General features: G+C 35.2%; 1 protein-coding gene across 3 annotated transcripts in view; it reads right to left on the reverse strand.

Annotated features, from left to right (window-relative positions):
- Positions 1-232: 232 nt before the first annotated feature.
- Positions 233-25,753, reverse strand: part of MAP4K5 (mitogen-activated protein kinase kinase kinase kinase 5) — a 108,931-nt gene continuing 83,410 nt past the window's right edge. For all 3 annotated transcript variants that reach the window (XM_073895182.1, XM_073895181.1, XM_073895183.1), the window contains 14 exons: positions 25,496-25,593; positions 25,260-25,301; positions 24,308-24,392; positions 21,046-21,125; positions 20,690-20,750; positions 17,884-17,998; positions 17,239-17,297; positions 15,066-15,169; positions 14,304-14,481; positions 11,036-11,104; positions 8,852-8,944; positions 5,545-5,615; positions 3,288-3,343; positions 233-1,924 (listed from right to left, as the gene is read on the reverse strand). In XM_073895182.1, coding sequence (XP_073751283.1) covers positions 1,837-1,924; positions 3,288-3,343; positions 5,545-5,615; positions 8,852-8,944; positions 11,036-11,104; positions 14,304-14,481; positions 15,066-15,169; positions 17,239-17,297; positions 17,884-17,998; positions 20,690-20,750; positions 21,046-21,125; positions 24,308-24,392; positions 25,260-25,301; positions 25,496-25,593 — 1,199 coding nt within the window. In that variant the 3' untranslated portion in view covers positions 233-1,836. The remainder of the gene's footprint in view (positions 1,925-3,287; positions 3,344-5,544; positions 5,616-8,851; positions 8,945-11,035; positions 11,105-14,303; positions 14,482-15,065; positions 15,170-17,238; positions 17,298-17,883; positions 17,999-20,689; positions 20,751-21,045; positions 21,126-24,307; positions 24,393-25,259; positions 25,302-25,495; positions 25,594-25,753) is intronic.

The raw sequence follows: 25,753 nt of genomic DNA on the forward strand, positions 1-25,753 counted from the left end.
ACCTGAACTGGCTAGATTGCAGAGAGAAGACTTCGAATATTGTTGGGATGGGAAGGTCTGGCTGCCAGGATTCAGTGAGAGAAGGAGGACACCAGTCTTTGTATCTAGTATGTAAATATTCTGAGTAAGGTCGCCTACCATCTGGTGTTCCAGTGTCCTTTAGTTCAGAGGCCCCCTTTAACATACCCGAAATAAACAAGCACACACTTACTGAAATCAGATCATATGTGCATTTTTAAAGAAAATTTACTTTATATTTTATTTGCATAACATTTTTTTGTTTGCATAGTGAAAAGAACAGAGTCACAAGACTCATGGTCTGGCTCAACCACCAACTTGCTGTGTGAACAGGGTAAATCTCTTAACCTGGCTAAACCCTTATTTCCTCATCTGAAAAATGGAAATGATAATACTATTTTACAGAACTGCTAAAGACTGACTGAGATTGTTATACTGTTGTCCTCTCAAGTAACTGCTGAATATAATCTATACTTTGCTATTGCTAACCCCTTGTTCATCATCTCAATGCTAACTGTTCTCAGTAAATGCATTAAGACAACAGGTACCAAAAGTGACACTTTAATTTTGAATACTAACAATAGCAAAAGAGAAACTCAATAATGGCCCTATCCTTTATTTTTAGAATACTGGTTTTTAAAATACTTATTTATACTATCCCATCAGGAATTCAATTTTATTTAAAGATTTTTTTCCTTAAACCTACTCAAAATGGATACCTACATATGTGAAAAAACCAAGATTACACATGTAGCTGCTTTACAGTTTCCCCTCTGGTACAGTATAAGTAAAATACATATCACGGGCAGTTAAATACATCCCCCCTACATCAGGGATGATCATATATATGAGTATTAATTTATTATGCATGATCCCTTATGTAAAAAAAAAATCACAGGTATATTATACTGCTTGTCAAGAATACATACACATGGTAGTCACATCTAGACACACACACCCCTCTAACAATATTTCAACCATTATCAGTATCTTCTGTATGACCCCCTGCAACTATTATAATTGAAAACACAAAACTCCCTTTTAAGGCAATTCTGGATGATCCTGTATTATAAAATACTTGTGTTAAGCAAAACTGCATGTATGTACTGAATCCAAACACACTGCCTTTAACCCCTCAAAGTACTACTCTTAAAAGTTAAACAAAACTGCATGTATGTACTGAATCCAAACACACTGCCTTTAACCCCTCAAAGTACTACTCTTAAAAGTTAAAACAAAATTTTTATACATTATAAAAAAATTTAAACTGCTCTGAAACCCTCCTTTGCTAAAAGTTACATATATCACACCACTCCAGCAAGAGATTAATAAATAAGGATTAAATATTCTATTTTACAAAAACATACAGAATGGCCAATGTCAAAGTGAAAGACTTATTTGATAATTTTTTTATCAAATTATGTTCATTAAGAAGGAATAAAACATGGTATAAAATAAGAAAACTGTCACTAAATTTATCCCTCTGAAGATAATCACATGAGTTGTTATCTAAAAATATCATGGCACCCTTGTTACAATATGTTTTTAAAAGACTGTGTTTCCTGGAACTAGAGGACTATTTGTCTCATAGCTTTTATTAAGCAAACTTGATATAACCACCACACAGTGGCAAGAGATAGAACAGCTGTTTCCAGCTACAGAAAATATTGAATTCTACCTTAAAGTACAGATTATTTGAGATATAACCCATAGAAGTTAAAGTAAATCATAGTGTAGTTTGTACTGAACTTAAGATATTTTTGCTGATTTCAATGGAGTATAGTCATTTTCCTGTCATTTGAGATCAGTTTTTGTTGTTTAGTAACTATTTTCATGTCCAGCCAAGATGTAAAGATTGCTGTGTGCAGTAGGATTTTCTGTTGGCCTGCTTTCCAAAACGACAACCCTGCAATTAAACCAAAACAAAAGGCTTGTTTAAAAGTAAAAACAGAGACTGCATGCTTCATTCAAATACTAATATCAAACCAGGAAAGAATATCATTGTTCATATTCTCATAAAGATCACAGGTGCACTGTCAAATTCAGCTTTACACTTCATAGGTTAAAAACAAAACTGAATAACAACTGTATGAATTTATGAATACAAAATACTCAAAACATTTCAGGATAGTCTCATCTTACTCCAATTAAAACCAAATTTGCTTACTCATATATGCCAATAAAAAGTATAATAAAGCTTTAGAATACAATTGATTCTAGAACATTAGGGTTAGGGGCACTGACCCCCTGCACAGTTGAAAATCCATGTATAACTTTTAACTCCCTGCAAACTTAGCCTACTGTTGACTCGAAGCCTTACCGATAACATGAATAGCTGACTACCACATATTCTGTATGCTTTATGCATCTACATACTGTATTCTTACAGTAAAGTAAGCTAGAAAAGAAAGTTATTCAAAAAATCCTAAGAGAAAATACATTTACAGTACTGTACTGTATTTATTGAAAAAAATCTGCATATAAGTGGACCCGTGCAGTTGAAACCTGTGTTGTTCAAGGGTCGATATACACTAACAAGAAGGGGGTGAACAAAGAGCGTAGAGAAGAAAACAGGAATCTAAGAGGCACCCATCCAAACAGTGATTCTGTGACCAGCCTGAGCTGGAAGACTGGAGGTTTTTCGTCCTTGCCTCACAATTGATGCCTATTACCGTAGCCAATTTTGCTGCAGTAACAACTTTGGGTGGGAAAATAGGAAGGGAGGGGTATTTTATTAATTGTAGAGGTAGATAATATAGACTTTGAAGAACAAAAGCTACTACATTTGTTTCCTAAGATGGCACAGTTTTGGAATTTGTCTTTCATTTTGATCAGAGAGACCACATGATTCCTTCTACTTTAGACTGACTTCAGAAACGGAGTCAAATGTTTTCGGATACAAAATGATACAAAAATGTCAGGAGGTGCATATTCTTTTGGGTTTATGTAGTGATAGTTAATAGAAAATAACAAACCGGGAACAAATGATGAAAATTAAGGGACCTGAAAATATGTCATGGTACTAGGGGCATGAACACACTGTTTTGGCTGACTATATCTCTAGAATCACGATCCTCACACTGGTGGGAAGATTGCTGAATCGAATAGTTAAATTCTTCTTCTCTATCTCAATAAAGATACAAGGAAATTTCTCTAAGTTGCTGAGCCTTCTAAGAATCTTGTTTGAAACAGTTACAGGGTGATAATATAATTAAGAACACAACTACTGAACTCCTTTGGTAATGAAATTAAAACAACTAAACTATTACCTGTCTGATCCCAATAAGCGGAAAACTCTTGTTTCATCTGAAATCTCCTGGGTAACCTATGAAAAGAAAATACCTATAGTCATACCTTCATCCCCATATTATTTAAATCATAATTTAAAAACCATTTAGACAGAGCAATTTTTGATAGGCTCAATTCCTCAAATGATATAAATTTTAGTAAGTTTTTTTTTGACTGCCTTATTAAGAAATAAATGAACATTTATGGAACATCTGGTATTGGTCAGGTACTTTCCTTAAGAGAATTCTTTGTGATATATAATTCCCATATTATTGGGGAAAAAAACCACTAAGGCTCAGAGAAGTTGAATAACTTGCTTAAGATTATATAACTGGTAGACCCAGGATTTCAATACAGGTTTGCTGAACCGCAGAGCCCCTACTCTTTTTTCCTTTCCCTCAGTGCAGATGCTTGACGTGGCACCCCATAGCCCACCTGAGTTCCACAGAGCTGTACTCCCAAGTACTAGTGTCTTACTTCAGTGTTATCTATGGTATTCCTCTGCTCTGTTTTCTCCAAAGCTGTAGAAGGTACACAAACTCATGTGCAGGTACTATTCCAAAGTGTGGGGAGTTTATATCCCTGGGAATAACACTTAATCAAAAGAGACAGCAGTTGGTGTATAAATGCACCAGCCTTCCCACCTTCAAATGAGTCTATTTTGAAGTATGCTCTATATCCTTCCTTAGGTGGTCCCTTTACGGTTAAGCCCTGGCACGCATAGTGGGAACCAGTTTATTAATATACTCTTTACTGTTTTTTTTGTGGTTGAATGGTTGAGTAGTACTTTATGAATATCACAGCTAGGCGCAAATGAAGGATGAGAACACAAAAAGAAAGAGGTAAGCAAGATGAGTTAAAAATAGGAAATAGAATTTGTACATGATATAGTGAGCAACAGGTATTTTCTATAGATTTTTAACCACAGGAGTGACACACTGAGAAAAGCATCTAAGGACAATTAATTTTATGGCAGTAAGTAGGATTACAGGTTTCATTAAATGCAGGGACGTGGTAACATTTAGTGACATGAGTAACTAGATAAACTGACATATCCAAAGACAGCTGATTTATGCTATTTTCTCTTGGAAGCATTCTGACTCCATATTCATGTAAGAGGTACAAATAATCAGTCACATATAAATATGAGCATGGATAAAACTAAAGATAATTCAAATAGAAGACTTTCAGTTTTAAAATAAGTCCAAAAATGTGTGAGACAATTGTGTAGAAGAATTACACGGGTACTCATATGAGTAGGAAATGTCTGTTAGGATCATCTTAACTATTAGGATTCATCTTCCAGGTCCCTCTCCTGCATAAAATGTAGCCTGATTATCTCAACTAGAAGTGATTTTTGAAGACCCTCCCTTCAAATCCAGACTCTGCCATTTACCTAGCCACTTAACCTGGGCAAGATACTTAACCACTCTGTGCCTATAAAAAATGGGACTATGAGGGGCGCCTGGGTGGCTCAGACGGTTAAGCCTCTGCCTTCGGCTCAGGTCATGATCCCAGGGTCCTGGGATCTAGCCCCACATCGGGCTCCCTGCTGAGCAGGGAGCCTGCTTCTCCCTCTCCCTCTGCCTGCCACTCCCCCTGCTTGTATTCTCTCTGTCAGATAAAAAAAAAAAATCTTAAAAAAAAAAATGGGACTATGAATAGTATCTAACCCCACTGGATTATTAGCTTTAAATAAGCTAATACTTGTAAAGTGCCTGGAACATGGATGGTCTAAAAGGTTTGATATTTATAATTATGCTTCATTATGCCTTACAGTGTTATAATAATAGTGTCTTGCATGTTGTTGGTACTCAATAATTACTTACTAAATGAGTTAATTTTCTTAGATTTTTCCTTAGTGCTGTGATCTAATACATATTAACTTAAAATTTAAAAAACAGTATTAAAAAAGAAGCTATACATTTATAGATTATGGAAAAGACCAAATTTAGAGAAGTTTAGCAACCTTGGCAACCACATTTACAGATTACAAATTAGAGAACTGAAATTGTACAAACTCATGTTTGACAATTCCTCATGGCCACTGAGAATCATACAATGAATACAAAATAAAATTATCTGAAGGGAAAATACTGGCAATTTTGCTCTACCAGTTCAGAGCATTAAAGGCTCTAAACAGAGTAATGTGGGTTCAGAAAGAAAATGCATAAAATGAATGTTTCAACATTTAAAATCTTTTGTGGGAATCACAGGAGGTAATGTGAGAAGCCTTACCTCATCTGATTTGAAGCTTTTACCCTGCATTCCATGTTTCCAGAAAGCCAACACACTATCTTGAAGGCATACTAAAAAAGATGAGAGAGAACTGAAACTAAAATAAAGCACAGAGTAATTCATTATACATTTTCCTTCACTGTTTTAAATAAATTCTAATGTAAATCTCTCCAAGTGCTTGGTGCAAAATTCCACTGTCTAGACCATCAGTTCCCAACATTTTTGTGGCTAAGCCATGCCTAAGCTCAAATAATTTATTGAGGCAGGGTCATGCAAGTTTTCAAAAATATATATAACAGGCATTCATTTAAACATGAGCTAACTTCTACTGAGCTGGATATCAACATATTAATTTCTCTTTCATATGCTATCTTTTGTCTTAGATGAATAAAAAAACATACATAATTGTTTTTTTGGATCAAAAACATGGTTATTTAAATACTGTCATATATTTACAAGTAGCTATTAAGGAAGCATCTTTTTTTTTTTAAAGATTTATTTATTTATTTTGAGAGAGTGAGAATGTCAGAGAGAGAGAGTACATGAGAGGGGGGAGGGTTAGAGAGAGAAGCAGGCTCCTTGTCGAGCAGGGAGCCCAGTGCGGTACTCGATCCCGGGACTCCAGGATCATGACCTGAGCTGAAGGCAGTCGCTTAACCATCTGAGCCACCCAGGTGCCCTAAGGAAGCATCTTTTATTTATATTTACATTTCCCTACTACAAATTTTATTTTAAAATGTAAACCTGTCTTATAATCCAAAATGTACCCACACACTATTTGATCTGTGAGCCAGTTCTTATTCAGAGGGGCTCCCAGTTACAGTTCTAACTGCTGCAGCCTTCAGCATCCCCACCCCCACCCACCTCAGGCCTCTGGAGTCCCCTGGGCCTTTCCCTGGACTTGCAGGCCCCACTGTCCACACAATGGTTCACCACCAAGCTTGCTCACCTTCCTAATGGCTTTGGATTCAGGAGTGACCATGACCCCAAAGTGTGGCCACCACATGACATGCCACAACCCCTCCTGCTCCCTACCCATCTCCCCTGTTCCCCTGGTGTGGCCTGAAGGTCTTGGAGGGAAACCCGTTCTTGTGCCTTGTCCATCTCTATCTTCTCCTTGGTTTCAAGCAATAGGCCTGGGCCCACTGAGGCACCCTTATGGGGTAACTCAGAGGTTTAGAAATAGAGTAGGCAGGCCACACAATTGTAGGGGAAGAGAGCAGGCCCTTCCTGGCAGGGGGCTGCAGTCATTAAAGTGTAGTCAGTGAGGGAGAGAGCCCATTTGATTTTGGAGAGTTAGCCACATGCCCCACACAGTAAAGGTAAAGAGAGAAAGTGATTGAAGCATTTTGTTTCTTACTAGAATACGGACTCTGTAAAAAGTTAATGTAAGAATGTTCTGGGAATATAAGTTAGCTCAATAAAAATAAAAGTATTTTACAGTAACAAATCACATGTTTCACTAACTGTGACAAATAAAAAGACTCAGTTACTGGTTTTATTTTTAAAAGGTGATTTAAAGGGACTCTTTTTTTTACCCAGGAGGATCCTTGTAATTATTTCCAAGTTCACTAGCAAGGAGAGATGGTAGCTTAAGAGGAACAAACTTCTGTGTAACAATTAAAATTTCCTAAAATATGTGACACATGTGAAAAAGTTTAGGTACCAGTATGTTTCAGTTAAAATGAAAAGGAACTAAAGATCTGTATGTCAGAATCCCTATTGAAAATATTAAATCTTGGAAACTGGTATGCAATATCCAGCACATAAAGGAGTAAAAGAAGAAACTAGTTTCAAAATTCCTTTTGTCTGGCCATCTACAGAATGTTTAGGTTTCCTGCTTCAATAAATTAAAAATTTTCCAATTGCAAGCAAATTACTTTTATGTAAAATGTTTACACAGAGGGATGAACGTACTTTGCAAAAGGGCAAAATTCCAGTTGAGAAACCATTAAAATATTTAATAGATGAAACAAACTTTCTAAATGAGAAACATATTTTTAAAAGAATATACATTTAATTATGAAATACATGTACTTTTTACGGCACAAATAAAAATTGCCAACATTGTTTTTAACTATTTTTGACTTATAGTAGAGTCACATCATATATTGTTCAAAATGTTTCCAGTTATGGTATTTTTTTCATAAGTTCTATCACCCCTGGGAAAATATTTACTGACATATAACCATAGAGGATGCAAACAACAATAAAATATAATAATTTTTATCATAAAACCAATGAGTATTACACAGAGTAAAATACTCATTGGCAAGGAAGCAAATTAAAATGACTTATTAGTTTCCAAGTCCTATGGGAAACTGGTTATTTATCTATTTATTTAAAGATTTTATTTGTTTGACAGAAAGAGACATAGTGACACAAGCAGGGGGGAGTGGGAAAGGGAGAAGCAGGTCTCCCGCTGAGTAGGGAGCCTGATTCGGGCCTCGATCTCAGGACTCTGGGATTATGACCTGAGCCGAAAGCAGACGCTTAACAGTCGACTGAGCCACCCAAGCGCCCCGGAAACTAGTTATTTATAATATAAATGAACCTAAAAGCAATAATCATCAACCCACCAACCTGAACTTTACATGGCAAAGAATCAAAGCATATCTAACACCATTAAACACATCACACAAATACCTTCATGATTTGGAAAAAAACTGGGAGTACATAATTCACTTCATGCAGCAAAAGGAACAATGAACAGAAATTTTAAAAATGATTTCAAGTTTTAACTACCCAGGAAACAACAACAGAAGATTTATTAAGGTCTAGACCTGCACTGTGCAATATGATAAAGCAACTGGCCACATGTGGCTATTAACATTACAATTACATTAAAATTTAAAAAAAATTAAAATTAAAATGTAGCCCTAGCCATGTTTCAAGTACTTAACAGGTGTGGTTAATGACTACTATATTTAAGAGCACACAGAACATTTCCACATCACTGAAACTTCTGTGAGACACTGCTGGTCTAGACAACCCCAAGTATGGAATAAACAAAAAATCAAGTATTCTAAACACATTATTAAAAAACAGAGGCTTAGGCAAAATAGGTGGAGGGGATTAAGAGGTACAAACTTCCAGTTATAAAACAAGTAAGCCACAGGGATGTAATGTACAGTACAGGGAATACAGTCAACATCACTGTAGTAACTTCGTATGGTGACAGATGGTAACTAGACTTATTGTGGGGATCATTTCATAACGTATAAAAATATCAAATGACTATGACGTATATCTCAAACAGGATACTGTATGTCAATTATACTTAAATTAAAAAAAAAAGCAGACTTACCTACAGATTCAATGCGAAAATCAAAACTTAGCTCGGAGGCCAGTTTCTTACTTGATTTTAGTTTTCCTTGTAGATTTACAATTTTTACAAATTCTTAAAAAAAAGAAAAAGCAAGTCAAAACTGGAAATACAAATCTGCTAAAATAAATGGAACTTGGTAAGTGGATTTTATATGGATATAGAACAAATATTCTTAATAAAGTTCAACTATTTATTACCATGATTCAAGTGTGCCCACTGAAAAACTGTTATTAATATGTGCAAAACTATCTGTTTTATAAGATATAAGAGTGACTTCTTTAGTAAATAAGGCAATTCCACTGCTATTTTTTTCTTTCCTTTTTTCCTTCTCTTTAGGATTCTCATTTTTTAAAAAGCATGTTTCAAGGTGGCGACCTTAGTGCCCAAGTACTTAGCAATTGGAGTTGATATTTTCCCTCACACATTATATAACATATGATAAGTAATATTTGTAGTAATCTAAAACTTTAGTATATGAATAATATTGTATAGAGGTACACAGGGGCAACAAATAGTACTTCTCAAGGGTCATAATTTTTTTTTTTTTTAAGATTTTATTTATTTATTTTGACAGAGATAGAAAGACAGTGAGAGACGGAACCCAAGCAGGGGGAGTGGGAGGGGGAGAAGCAGGCTTCCCGCTGAGCAGAGAGCCCAGATGCGAGGCTTGAGCCCAGGACCCTGGGATCATGACCTGAGCCGAAGGCAGATGCCCAACGACTGAGCCACCCAGGAGCCCCAAGGGTCATAATTTCTTATAAGTAAATTCGAGGATGGTGAGTATACACAAATCTATTTTTTATCTATTTGTTTTTAATTTAACCATCTTTAGCTCTGATTTGGAAGACACCTCTCTGCATTACTTTCTTATCTGTCTACCATGATTTGTGCTTATAGTCCTATCTCTTCTGCCGCTTACTAAAATTGATTTATACTGTATAGTTGACAACTCACTTTTAAAGTCTTATTCTGCTCCCTTAAAAAAACTCCAAAGCTCAAGAAAGTCACCTTTCCATTTACCTTGAATAACTGGCAAATGGAGGGCCTCGCTAATCAAAGGTTTTTAACGTTTTTTGATAAAATACATAAATCAACAAAATGAAAACTAAGCACATTTTCCTTAGATGAATCAGAAGGTTTTTAGGGATTTTGGCATTAAAGATTCAACATTATTAATATTAAATTCTGATTATTTGCTTAATCAGTACTGAACTTCCTACTTGTTTGGATAAAAAAGAATTTATCAAAATCACTTAAACATAACAGAATAACACTCCAATCTTACCAGTAGTCAAAGAATCCAAAGTACTTAAAGAAAGGATGATGGGTGAATGAAACAATTTGGGTTTTGGTTCACTCTACAGTATTAGTTGATCTTTATGATTATGTAAGGCAAATCCACTAGGGAACTCTTTAGAGAATAGGAATTAGGACAAAAATACAGGCAAATTCAGTAGTAGAACAATTTTTAAAATTACCCTGAACACCTCTGGACACGTCTAGTAATTTAAAAATACTGAAATGGATCAAACATAGCAACGGTTGCCAAGTTTTAAGTGTAATTTTAAGTTTGGGTGAATTTCACCTTGCATGATTTACTGTATAAAAATAAGGTGAGTTTTAGGAACCTGACTTCTTTGAAAATTGAAATAATTCCTGTTTTTGTTGTTTTTTCTGCTTCTCCACTGCTTATAGTACAACATATTTCTATCAATAACATCTCTCCCTGCATCAAAAGAATTATGAATAGCAGATGAAGGTGTCAAATCTGTCTGTACATTAGACTCTCACTTCTACATGATTCCAAAAGTTCATGTTATATGACAAAGTGACCATACTAGTATAACCTTCTATTTTTTCCATTAATTAAAGTAAAGTAGGAAAAAAACTCAGTTTTATACAAAATTTTACCCCAGGGTTATGGCAAGCTGTCCTAATACGTTTCCAAGTAGGTCAAACAAAATAAAAAAAAAGTCACAGAGAACAGTATTAACAAACAGATCAATTAATTACTGTATCTGTAGCCAATTTAGGTTTTTCATCAATAAAAAAAGCTACTTTTAAGGCAGAAAAGGGAAAATCTTGAATTATAGTTTAACAGAATTAATTCCACGAAAAGATGTTATATCAAGTAGTATACTCAAACTTTAAAAGTGTACTTACTATCTAAACACACTAAAACAGTATCTCTCTCCAACTGTGTTACGTGAATGGAATCTAACTGTTGGCTGCCTTGGAAGGAGAAAAAAAAAACAGGGTTATTGTTACACAACATGCTTTAGAAACCAAAGCTTAGAAAAGAAACACAAATGCCGAATTTTTTTCTTTGATTTAAAACTAGTCTTTGAAATTTAACACAGAAATTGTATTTTGTAATTATGTTATCTTTCAAAAAAATGTATGTAGGTCAACTTAGAACAGACCTAAGTCCTAAGCATAGCTAAGTGAGCTGAGAAAAACTCAACTTTGCATTTAATTAATACCTCAACTAGTTATAGAAAGGTTACAAACTTAAAATGAAGCCAAGGGTAAATATGAGGAAGAAAGTAAATGCATGCTATACAATGACTAGATTTTGCTGTGTATTTTACAATAGCCAACGGGAGGAGGGAAGCAAGATCAGTTAGGTGAATCACAGCATCTGAAATAAAAATAAGCCAGTAATTCAGAAAAATCAAAAAGATTAATGAAATTATTATCAGAGAGAAACCTTTTTGGTGTTGGTATATGTGTGCATATGTATAAGTGGGACTTCCTTTATTAAGAGGCCACAGAGTAACATAATGGACAATACTGTCAACAACATCTTTCCATGAAGCAACTTTCATAACTTTGCTGATATTCATGGGGCTGCTTTGCTAACAGGTGTGATGACATTTTTGTAAAACATTTTGGTAAAACAACTCATTTCAGGCACTCAGTTTGCCTGAATGATCTAGCAAGCACTGAGCAGGGGGGAGGAGCAGAGGGAGAGGGAGAAGCAGACACCCTGCTGAGCAAGGAGCCCGACGTGGGGCTGGATCCCAGGACCCTGAGATCATGACCTAAGCAGAAGGCAGCTGCTTAACCGACTGAGCCACCCAGGTACCCCTAGAGCAGTCATTTTTAATTACATCTCTTTGGGAAGCCCTCTCCCTTAGAAACTGCACATTTGAACATAAACAAACGTTTTATATATTACTTTGGGGCTTGTGGACCTTTCAAAAAGCCCATACAAAGTGAAGCATTTAGATCTACAGAACTGAGACCTCAGTCAACACTCCAAAATAGTTTTTCTCAGTAAATCTATATACATGCCTTTATTCAACAAATATTTATTGAGTGCTGATAATATGCTAGGCATCACCTTTTGGAGATAAAGACATTGCAATGATAAGTTAAACTAAGACTGAAAGAGTCTTGGAATAGGAGTTCATTTTAACTGGTACAACTGTTGCTAACTCAAGGCCTGACCTCAACAATGAACACAGATGGGAGGCAAAAATGGAGAAACCTAATAAGGACCACCTCTGCTTGAGGGTGATTTGAATGATTACCCTTAAGCAGAGTTCTGGCTTTCCTCAGAAAGTAATTCTGAGGGGCGTCTGGGTGGCTCAGTCGGTTAAGCATCTGCCTTTGGCTCAGGTCATGATCCCAGGGGCCTGGGATGGAGTCCCACATCAGACTCCTTGCTCAACGGGAAGGCTGCTTCTCCCTCTCCTCCCCACTTGTGTTCTTTCTCGCTATCTCTGTCTCTCTCTCAAATAAATAAAATAAAATTAAAAAAAAAAGTAATTTCGGGTCTGCCTTAATTTTAGCCTAGACAATGTTAAAAGTGGGTAGAATAGTACCCTCAGGCATTAAAAAACAAAGCAACAACCCCCCCCAAATTCAAAAGAGGACTGTCTACCCTTGAGCAATGCAACCTCTTAATATATCACACAGAAGAAAGTGGTTGCAAATACAGATAACTGTATGAAATACCTTGCTCTATACCACTATTATATAGTGGTATATAATAGTAAAAAAAAATAAAAGTTGGGGCTGTCTGCCAAAAATGATCTTGGTTTTTAAATAAACTGATCTATAACTCTTCTTTTTAGCATAACTATGTAATAGAAACATGTTTATGTTTGGGCTGTTTATATTTCATGATAAAACAATGTCATTTGCATCATTCTGTTAGCTATACAGAAGGTGGTGCTTCTAACTCAACTAAAAGCGTTTAAACAATAAATTAAGAAGAAAGGTGGAGTATAGGTGGGGTTGGGAGGGTAGAGAATACAATCTTATTTTACTGGAAATTATGACTTGGTCCATAAAGAGAGTGATCATAGACAATCCAGCGCATGCTGGAACTGGCTTGTACTGGGTTGTTAAATATTCAGGAATTTTGTGAGCCACATGAAATCAGGTTTGGTAGTTTGAAATATTTCCTTGGTGGGAGTATTTATACCACAGAAACTGACAACTGCTACAAGTCAGGCTTCTCTGTACCCCAACTGTAGTTAAACATTTATCAGAACACCACTGGTTCATACTGATGCTTATTCTCAAAGTGACATTGGTGTGGTTCTACATTAACTTCAACAGCTGGGTTGTATAAAGAGTTCTTGTAATTTAGCCTACAAATGAGCAAAAGATATAGTAAGATATTTAATAAGAACAAGCATCAAACTTGATGCCTGTAACAAATTTCTTCACAAGGTAATAAGGAAATATAACAGTGGTAAGTAATGAAATAGTTCTGACTGAAGCTTGCTTGACCTCATATGTAAAAAAAAGACTTGATAAATATAGGGTTACAGATGATCAAATAAGATACTAGCACAATAAACATTAAAGGATCCCCTTCATCTCACTTATTATGTAGATTTTTAAAAATTTGTGGTTGATTTGTTCCAATTTTAAAGTTTAAGAATAAACTTCCCAACCTTTTCAGAGCTTTCAATGAGACACATATGATAAATCCTAGGCTAATGAACTATTGTTAAAAAGCACAAGAGCTATTTCCCAGTATCTTTAAATGGTAAAGCTTGGAGGTCATAACATGAGAAGCTTCTAGTCAAGTCTGAAAAGCACTTGAACCTAATGATTCTAGGAAGTGTGGGGGTGGAAAAACTTATAGGAAAGAGGTAAATCTCTTTGCTTGAGAAGCTGATAAATTTGAAAAATGTCTTAGAAAATTTAATTATTTAGTAAGTTCAAAAATTAACTGATAACAACTAAGACCTTTGTATGTCAGGAATCATTAAAATTTTTCTTGGTAAAATAATTTGTATCAATTGCCTCAGGCATATAGAGATCATAAACAATATGTACATGTTCCTCTGGACTTACTTGCGAAACTATGTTGATTGACTCTTTGAACCAGCCCATGCTAATTGAGCTTATTCTGCTTCTTTTATATGCAAAAGCATCAATATTTTAACATAAGGTTAAAAACACTTACCTGCGCCAATTTCTGTAAACCATGAAGATGCAGAGTTCAAATTGATTGTCTCAAACTGAACAACCTGATTTGATTCGGTGCCCTTGCTAATAGCTACACAGACCATAGGATATTCCTGTTCTGGTATTACCAGCATTTCAAAAACATTCAAAGGACTTGGCAAAGGAAAATCAAAGTGCTGCAAAAAATAAACAGAAGTATAATTTAGAAACAATCTCCCCATTCATACTGTTGAATAAAGCCAAAAGAAAGGCTTTCATTTTCTCCTTGATTGATCTACTTCTAAAAATGACTACCTCTAAAATGATCACGGTAAGGTTGAGTTTTCTATAAAAATATGTTTTAGAGAATTGGCCAGATTCATCTTTATGGCTGTGATGCTTCTGTTAAGTTAACTAACATAAGTTACAGAAGAAACCTTAACAAGAATACAAAAACCCCTAAACCAAGTAAACACCCATAAATAACTGTAAATGTGTGGAGTAGCATAGTAGCATTGAGATCATATAATTTTAAGCATTTTATTTTGGGGGGGGAGGGGCAGGCAGAGAGGGAGAGAGAATCTTAAGCAGGCTCTATGTTCAGGGCGGAGCCCGACATGGGGCTTCGTCTCAAGACCCTAAGATCACGACCTGAGCCAAAATCAAGAGTCTGACACTCAACCGAATGAGGCACCCAGGCACCCTGAGATCATATAATTTTAGCTTCCGTTATACACTAGGGTTTTCTAAAGAAGAAAACTATAAACAAAGTAATACATACCTTTATCAACATGAATTTCTGCATTGGCTCATACCACTGAAGTAAAACAATTCCAGACTGTAAAGCTCCACAGAGGTATTTATGTCCTGTGTAAGGGTTTCTGACTGGAAAGAAACAAAGCAAAACAGACACAACCAAAACAATGAACACCTTGATACGAAAACACAATTAGTTTAGTTCATTAAAAGCAACAACTGAGTTATGCTCATTTAAGAGCTAACTCACTTTCTTTATAAAGGCAGTGCTGATATATGGGAAAAACAATGAAATGTGGCTTGCCATTGATACCAAAATATGGATGGAAGAAACTATCTGAAGTGATTATTTAGCTGATAAAGAAAAATGATTGTTTCTATTCACAAGGATGATAAGAGTAAGTAAAGAAAAAGGATGTTTTTCTTTTGGCTTTGTTACCCTTTCCTTTTCACTTTCTTACCTCAATTTTAAATTATATACAATTACTTCTAAACATCTTTATGTTAAACATAGGAACCTGCTACAAGGGACAATATTTTAAGCACTAAAACACCTAGAATGCAACCTAAAGAGCTGTTTTTTAAGTAAACTAACTGAAACAGAAAGTCTAGGAAGCAACTGAAATCTATGATTTCATTTTTGGTATAGTAGTTTACTTAAGGTAAGATGAAAATAACTATTTTACATTTTACTAAAGATGTAACTTTCTTGACTCAAATCTACAAAAAATCGTAATTGGTCTTTCCTTCTCCCCAGTTTGACTCCCATCAACAATTATATGTATTGATTACATGAGTCGTTATTTGCAAATAAGCTGTATCTTAATATATTTATGAGTTTATATCTTAAGATTGTAAGCTTCTAAGACCTTTCTTGAGTCATAGATCTTGGGATTCTGATAACAGATATGGACCTGATTCTCCCTGGAAAAATGCTTATGAAATTTGTTTATAACTAAGAAAGTATCCTATGGAACCATGCAGCATGAAGATCAATGAGTAAGCTCATTGCTTCAACAAACAGAATTAAACAGGAAGTTAAGAGCCCAGGATCTGAAGTCATGGACCAGGTCTGATCCCAGGTTCTGTTTCTTACTAGCGATATAACAAATATCATGGAGTTGACTGACGGTTAAATGAGGTAAAATAATTATATAGTAAAAAATTTAACCTTCCTCCAAAAGAAGTCTGGCCTTTGTCCCCCCTTTTGGGAGGTAATCTCTAAGCTTTAGGAATGTCATGTTTGATAGGAGTGTCTTTGTTTGCCTGGGGCCTTGGGTCACTGAATAGTCTAATAATATGATCTCAAGTGGGGGCTTGTGACACTGGACATTCTTAGGGGAAGGACAGTCATGCCGAAAAGACCAGCAATGTGATTTAGGATTTAGGCTTTGGGTCATGCAGTATCAAATGACCTTCAGAGGGATTGGATATTGAGATCAGCCATGTAGACAATCAAGCCTTTGTGAGGGGAGCCCTAATAAAATCTCTGAGTATTGAGGTTGCAGTATGCTCCCTGGATGGCAATGCTCCATATGTATTGTCACACACCACTGCCAGGAAAGTAACACTGTCCATTACTCCACAGGGAGAGAACAACAGAAGCTCTATGTTTGGTGCTATTCCCAGACTCTGCCCTATGCCCGTCTTCTCTTGGCTGATTTTAATTTCTATCCCTTCCCTGTAATAAATCGTTAACTATGAGTATAAGTACTTTCAGTGAGTTCTGAGTCTTCTAGAGAATTTTTTAACATGAGGGTGGTTTTGGAAACCCCCCAGACTTGCACTTGGTGTCAGAAGAGGGTGGTCTTGCGTGGACTGTTCCCTCTAACTTCATAGTTAGCTAAACTCCTATAATAATGTTCGTAAAGCACTAAGCTGTAATGGTTATATAAATGCAAATGTTAAATAAATGGTAAACTAGGATCTTAGCAGAGATACAGCCTCAGGGAGTATGGTTAAAAAACTCTAGGGACACTGTGCTCTGAGAAAGCATTAGGACTGTTATCTCCAAACATTTTTATGCCATGTCCTGCCACACAGTCTTGTGCTTCAATGGCCCCTTAACTACTTATTAAAAACAAATACAAAGCCTACCTTCCTTCCTATTTGATACCTTAAGACTCTCCATAGTCTTAAAGAATTTTAAGAATGTTCAAAATTCTAATCATCCAGTTTGAGAAACAGCGTTTACTCACCTATGCAACATTTGTGGCAGCCTTTTGTGTCAGGAATCTTTGTTGTTAAAGCGAACTTTCTGAAACACAGGACAAGGTAAATGTACTCTACTGCAGTGGCTCCCAGACAGTGATTTGTGACCTGGCTACACAGTAGCCAGTCAAGGAGCTTTACAAAACCAATCGTAAACTCTGACCCCCAAACTACCTGATTCTCTAGGACTGAGACAGGGCCTGCAAATCTATATTTATAAAACTTCTATAGGTGGTTCTCCTGGACAGTCAAGCTAAGGAAACACTGATCTTTTGAATTCTATATGAAGTGCACTTTAGTGTAAACTACCTTTCAGAATTAAAACAAAGGAAGTTTTGGGCGCCTGGGTGGCTCAGTTGGTTAAGCGACTGCCTTCGGCTCAGGTCATGATCCTGGAGTCCCGGGATCGAGTCCCGCGTCGGGCTCCCTGCTCAGCGGGGAGTCTGCTTCTCCCTCTGACCCTCCCCCCTCTCATGTACTCTCTCTCTCTCATTCTCTCTCAAATAAATAAATCAAATCTTTAAAAAAAAAAAATAAAACAAAGGAAGTTTTTTAGTGGGCAAGGAAAACTGGTTATTTTAAAAATAGATATTAATGCCCCTCACTCCCAAAAGAGTTAAAATATTTTGTACCTTGGTAGTATGCGGTCTGGAAACCTATGAGTTTGAATATGGGCAGCTAATCCTGGTTTTTTGGCTTGTTCAAACAAAGCTATAAGGTTATGAGAGTAGAGTTGAAAGGTTTTTCCTATAAAAGAAAAACATGTTATTTTTATTAGAATCTTTCACAGCAGAAAAACAAGAATTTTTAAGCAAAAGAAAACATAATTACCTTCTAAAAATAAAGGAGTCCAGAAATGTTCAAAGAGCCAAGTAAAACAGAAAAACATATGAAAAAACAAAAAACAAAAACCCAGTTAATACATTTTAAAAGATAACAGTTTTAAGAAAGTAGATAATTATGTTTCCTAATACATGAATTAGGTATATTTTAACTAACAGGTGATCTGGGCAGAATATATATAAGCCTTAATGAAGCCAGCATAGAAAGAAAAAACAGTTAAACACTGTTGTATAGGGAACTGAGTTATAATGAGGAACATGTGAATATTTTAGTATAACACAGGAAATTCTGTAAAACTATATTATATTATCTTCCTGGGATAGACCCATTTATCAAGAACTTATCAAATTACCTTGGTTTAAAATTGTGAAGTCTTAAATATAACAACAGATTAAAATACTGAGAAAAGCAAAGCAAACTAATATTATATGCCATAATACCAGGATAATGGGGCTACAATTTCCATATAATCAAAACTACAGGTGTGTTAAGCAGGGGGAGATAAGGGAAACATCTACTGACTTCTTATTATACACACTATAGTACCATAACAACACAGAACAAGTATTTATCATTTTACTATTAGAAAACATAAATATACTTTTGACCCTTAAACATGAGTTTGAACTCTGTGGGTCTGCTTATATGTGAACTTTTTAAAAAATAAGTACAGTACAGTACTGTTAATGTATTTTCTTTATGATTTTAACATTCTTTTCTCTAGCTTACTTTATTATAAGAATATAGTATATAAAACATATAACATATAAAAATGTGGTAATCAACTGTTTATGTTATTGATAAGGCTTCCAGTCAACTGTAGGCTATTAGTACTTAAGTTTTTGGAGAGTCATAAGTTATAGGGATTTTCAAGTGCTCCGGGAGTCAGCAACCCTAACCTCTGCATTATTCAAGGGTCAACTGTATATGAAAAAGTCTTATAATACAGTATTGAGTCTTATCCTCAAGAAAATTCCCCGTATTTTCTTAGAATGCAAACATTCTGCCTAACACCATACCACACCCTACCTTTCTCCATTCCCCCCTATATTAGCTAGCGAGGCAGCTAAATACACTTGTGTATGTATGTGTGCATGTCCACACAAATGCAGACCCTCAGGCAGAATAATGTTTTCGCCTATTGAGCTCTGCTACTTACCTGCATTCAGTTTTATGGGTCATATTAACTAGAATATGGAAATAACTAATTTATAGGCTAACTTCTCCCTGTTTTCCTATAGTTATTTTATAAATATATAAAATGTATTCTGTGTGGTTTTTAAGCTTATATCCAAAGGCAGGAATGAGCAGGGATAAAAACAGTTAAGAGAGTAAGAGGAAAGTGATTTTATATGTATGCAAATCAGAATTGTTAAACACAATTGGGTTTAAGTTTATTTTTATAATAGCATATATTATTATTTTGGTAAACAAAAAAACCCTGGGGGAAGCATAATTAAAATCAAAGTGATTAAGTACTTTTTCAAGGACCCCAGCTTTTTAGAAGTCATTTATGCACAATCAAATAATATGTTCTTTGTAAACACTGTCATCAGCTCATATATACAAATTTCTGAAGAATCTCTATTAGGCAATGGTTAGTGGAAGAGTTCAAGTTATACACACACAGTTAAAATTATAAAAAAGACATTTCTTAGATTAGGCCACAATTCATAATGCTCCACCTATCAGTAAGGCTGTATATTGGCATTGATGCTTTAAAACATAAGTAGCAGAAAGGTACCAAAAAGCCTGACAGTACAGTAAATAAGAGCTGGGATATAACACTCACATAGAGAGAAGAAATGAAAAAAAATTTAAGAAATACTAAAATAATTACTTATTTTAAGTAGAGAGAGGGGTGAATGCTATTTTAATAGTTGACAGCATTAGGATTATTAAGAGACAGAAATAATTAACTCTCTTGTACTCTACTATCAGAATGAAAGTAAGCAGCGAACCTCTAGGTAGTCACTTAAATCTAAAATGTAAGAAAACAGGTTTTGGTAGGTAAGAATCGAAAAAAAAAAAGCGCTATATAAGTAAGCTCGAGTAAGCTGAGTGCTCGAGATCATCTCATTTAATCCTCACCACGGCCTCATGAGGCTGGTATTGTTTCCATCGTCCTCATTTTACAGTTAGGAAAACTGAGGCTGAGAGAGGGTGAGCTGTTCAAGAGCACAGAGAAAGGAAGCAGCTATATCCTCTGATACTTTCCCTGCAACTGTTAATTCTTCATGGAAGGCCAATGGTGCTGGGGTAGTTGGCGGGGAAGGAGTCTGAGCAGAAGTGGACGGCCTCAGGTGACAATCACTGTGATAGTCCTCAGGTGTTTAGGTCCTGGGCAAGTTTGGGAAGTGCTACCTTCACTGAACACAGGTCCTTTCTCAAGGTTTCTTTCCATTCTAAGTTGGTAGAAAACATCTGCAAGCCTCAAAGTTACTATACTATAGTTACCCAAAGTAACAAATAACATTTAAAAATACTGTACATTAAAAGTACATTTCTCTTGTGTCAACTATACTTCAATTAAAAAATTGTATTTCTCTGCTTGTCTATGGTTTACTTTTCATATTAGTTTTGTTATATACATACCTGATAATGACATTAAAGTATTATTGATAACATAGAGCCAAGTACATTTCCGTGGAAATAACTATAAAGAAAAAAAGGTAATTAAAATTCTCCAATTTTCATTCCCTTATGCTTTAACTTCCAAATCCCAACAGTCTGAAATAGTATAAAATAACTATTTTCTATCTTTTAGTAAATTACCAAAACTTTACAGGAAAAAAAATCCTGTAACATGAACATGTAAAGAGTACAATTTCACCTCCTTAAATATTTAAATCATAATAATTAAAACTGAGACCCATAAAAATTTAAAATTAAAATATTTCTTTTATTCAATATACTCAAACTAATTTCTTGAGTTAAAACTCCTAAGTTACCTGTTCCATCGTTGCCTCATGTAGTTCATTGAGATTCAATGTGTAAATACCATCTTCAGTTCCAAAAATGATGTACTGATCTAAAATAGTTGAAATAAATCACCAGAATTTACTATAATTTTCTGAAATAATTCAATAAAATGTCTTTATACTTTAATGGGGTTTTTTTAAGATTTTATTTATTTATTTAGCAAGTGCACGAGTGGGAAGAGGGGCAGAGGGAGAGAAAGAATCTCCAGCAGACTTCACACTGAGCGCAGAGCCCAACGATGGGCTTGATCCCAAGACCCTGAGATCATGCCCTGAGCCAAAATCCAGAGTCGGACACTTAACAGACTGAACCATCCAGGTACCCCTTTAATGGTACTGAGAATTAGCCACAGCCAAAGAAAAATTATTTTCTAAAATTCATGCCATCTTCTTTACCTCTTTCTCCAATTCTGATCTCATTTTTTAAAAGCAAATATATTCTCTGTTACTCATTCACTCTGGCTTTAGCTCTTTTTTTTTTTTTAAAGATTTTATTTATTTGTCAGAGAGAGTGTGCACAAGCGGCAGGGGGGAGAGGGCAGCAGGCAGAGGGAGAAGCAGGCTCCCCAGTGAGCAAGGAGCCCAATGCTGGACTCAATCCCAGGAGGCTGGGATCATGACCTGAGCCTAAGGCAGCCACTTAACCGGCTGAGCCACCCTGGTGTCCCTTGGCTTTATCTTACTTAACTTATATAATCCTTCCTTTCAACATAACAATCAGGTCTTAAAATTTTTCATTACAGCTATATATTTTTGCCAGATATCTCAAATACTCTTGGAAGAAGGAAACTGTAAATTAAAAAGAAATTATAAATCATGACACACCAGAAGCGATAAGTACACCTAAGTGTCCAGATCTTGGTTCCTAAATACTACCTTCCACTAAAAAGAACCAGGGCTGCTTGGAAAAGACAGATTCCAATTCTGGGGCAAGGAAAGTGTAAGATGTGCCTAGAAATCCTGCTGTGCCAGAAAGTAATGAAGTGATCAAATGTTAAGTAAAGTAAAAGAACATAGGAACTCGCACTGCTCAAAAATTCTGGGACAATTTAAGTGCTAAAATTAATAATAGATCATATCTCACTGAATAAAAATTCTTAAGTTTAAACTAATACATGTACATAAATAAATGGGAAAGAAGGGAAATTGTCTGTAGATCTCAAAAGACTGTCAATGGACTATCAATAAATGCTAAAACCAGTTGGTGGAAGTCTAATGAACAAGAGGATATTTATATAGTCTCAATGTATTCCATACTATTATTCAGCTTAGGAAATTAAGTAATTACTAATTAATTACAAACAAAAAAAAAGTAACTTGACAGTAGACAAAGCTAGTGAATACCACCTTAACCAGCTGGTCACTGTTAGTATCACTGGTACTTGGACAAGCTCATAGAATGTGCCTTCTGATAGGATGAGCTGAGAAGAGCACAGTAACACTTCTTTCATATTCCCACCAAAACCACATTACCTGATCTCAGCATGAGGACTCATCAGACAAACCCAAATTAAGGGACATTCTACAAAATAAATAGCCTCAAAAATGTCAAGATCTAGAGAGATACAAAAAGGTTGAGGAACTGTTCCTGACCAGAGGAGATTAAAGAGATGTGGTAGCTAAATGAAACATGTGATCTTGAATTGGATATTGTTGGGTTGGGGAAAAAAGGAAGGGGGAGACAATAAAGAATATTACTGAAGCAATTAATAATTTCTATATGGACGGTGATGTCAGTTATACTTCAATTCAAAAATACATAAATATGGACTGTGGATTACATCAATAATAAATTTCCTGATTTTCACAATTGGGTATATAAGAGACAATTCTTGTTCCTATAGGAAATACAAAATGAAGTATAGGGAAGCACTCTCAAGTAATTCAGAAAAAAATGCACATACAGGCAGATAATAGAAACAACTGATGATTCTGAGTATAAAGGAGTTTCTTGCATTATTTTTCTAACTTTTCTGTAAGTCTGAAATTATATCAAAAGTTATAAAGACAAAAAAACCCATTTCCTTACTGATAAAAACATTTTTTTCTCTGTTATACTTTCTAATAGTAGCATTTAAAACAGATAATTATATGACTTGTCTTTATTACTGTGTTAGAGTGGAAACAAACATTTCCTGAACACCCTTTACTGCCTAACCTCTTTTTGCTAATTGCCAGACACTCAGGTAGGGAGGCTTTTTCCTTCCTTGCAACAAAGTGGGTATTAATAGTACTTATATTAGGGGCACCTGGATAGCTCAGTCGGTTAAGGGTCTGCCTTTGACTCAAGTCACGATCTCAGGGTCCTGGAATGGAGCCCCATGTCCGGCTCCGTGTTCAGCCCAAGTCTGCTTAAGGATTCTCTCTCCCTTTCCACCTACCACTAACCCCACTCGCTTTCTCTCTCTAAAATAAATAAATCTTTAAAAAAAAGAAAAAAAGAGTACTTATGTTATAAATGATCACACTGAGAACCAGAGGTTTTAAGTATCTTTCCAAAGTCATGTAATAATGACAGAGCAGGAATTCAAACCCAGATCTATTTGATGCCAAATTTTTACCTCTATGTATTAGGCTTTCTCACTTTAAAAATATACAGTATAAATTTTTAAAAATAAAGTTTGTTATTTTGCTGTTATTTCAGATTTACAGAAAAGTTTGAAGAGTACAAAGAATTCCTGAATATCCTCCTTCACACAGATTCCACAAATACTAACATTTACTACTTTTGCTTTATCCTTTTTTCACCTTCCATATACACATTTTTTTGTTTTCTGAACTATTTAAGTTACAAACACAATGTCCCTTTATTCCTATTTCAGTGTGCATCTCTTAAAAAAAAGAAAAAGAAAAACCTTACGTAACCATAGTACAATGATCAAAATCAGGAAATTAACACTGCAACAATACTATTATCTAATCTAACGATTTTACTGATTGAGATTATCAATTGTCCCAGTATTGTCCTTTTATAGAAAAGAAAATCCCTAATCATGGTTGTAATCACTTGTGATGACTACTCAGTCTCCTCTAATCAGAGCATTTCCTATATACTCTAAATTCTAATACCTTACACCAAAACTCTATTTATCTATTTAGGTTGTTGCAGGTACCTGCCCGATTTAGTCTCTAAAGTCATATTTTTAAAGTAAACAACCTCAGTTCACTGACCATATACTTTCCCAGAACAAATATTTTATTAGAGATGTACATAAAAGTTCAGAAATTTTACCTTTTGTATCAGGATGTATCCAGGATGTTGCACAATTAATTTTCAAAGGGCAGCCATCAAAAACTTTGGAAAAACATGCTCCCATCTTATTTATAAAGAAAGAAATATTGACTTATTTGATTAGATAATTTTATATAGTCCTAGAAAATACCTAAGATTATTATAAAATGCTAAACTGACTCTTACTGCATATTTATGGTCTCATTACAAAACAAAATTCCTATTCTGATATCATTTAACTCTTTCTCCTATTCTTCCCTTGTGTAATCTGCTATTTCAGGGCAAAAATATCAGATTTATCAAAACATCTACATATATCAGTGATACATTTTAGGAATTTTAAGTCACCACTTATCTTTAGAACTAACATTTAAGAATGTGAAAGAATGGATGATATTTCTGAGCAGTATCACAGTGATTATAACTGCAGTATAACTCTGTAACAGTGAAAAAGACAAAAAGACTCATAGTTACGTTACATATTAGACTTTTACTGAATAAGAAGGTATAATTTATAAAGCATCCCATTCATATGATTGGCTGAACCACCTTAAAGAGCCACAGAACAAGCATTAACATAAGCTTCCCTGTTCCTTTTCACTGTGTATAGTTCAATATGAAAATGGCTTCAGGGGTAGAAAGATATTTAATTCATATTATAAAGAGAACACAGTACTACTGATACCACATTAAAGTTAACTTGGCCTTTGAAGGCTAATCTGAGAATCCAACTGCCATATTTACAAAAAGTGAAACTCTCCAAATTCTAACCAACTCACTCAAATTAGGGTATATGATCTGATCCATGGTATATCAAAATGCCTTTAATGACTCTGTATTTTGTGAATCCTTCCTTTCAATAGCTCAAGATACTTGACAGCAAATAAAAAATCTGCTGATGTGTCTAAAGAGATGGAAATTGGCAAGTGGTTTACATAGAAATATTCCTTACCAGCACTTTTGGGGTGGGTGGAAGGCCATTGATGGCTGGTTTCTGTGGGAAAAATAATTTTTAATGCTATAAGATCTCTTAAGCCTTAAAAAAAACCTTATACATTTGGAATTTTAGTTATTCAAATTCTTGACTTAAACAGACTATGCCCCCCGGCCCACGAAAACAGACATAGCCTCTTATGCGATGAGCATGGTAGTAGTCACAACTGATCACCAAACGCTGGTTATACCGACCGGGAAATCGCGCTTGTCCTTCTTCCGTGGTAACTGTGGTGCTTGTGCTGATCCTTCTGTATTTTCACTAATCAGTTTTGAAATACCATCACCATTTCCTAAAAAGAATCATGATTAAAAGCCAAATGAACACAAATAAGTACTTTCCATGAAAAATAATTTTCCCTTTCCCCCAGTACTTCTGTACCATTTGGGTGATCCTTTACTGGGAAATATTCTCTACTGGCAGACAAGTGAAAGTATTTTTGGTCCTTCTCT

This window comes from Callorhinus ursinus, unplaced genomic scaffold, assembly GCF_003265705.2.
Source record: "Callorhinus ursinus isolate GAN/ISIS: 27379988/994484 unplaced genomic scaffold, GSC_fseal_2.0 scaffold8, whole genome shotgun sequence".
Classification (NCBI taxonomy): Eukaryota; Metazoa; Chordata; class Mammalia; order Carnivora; family Otariidae; genus Callorhinus; species Callorhinus ursinus.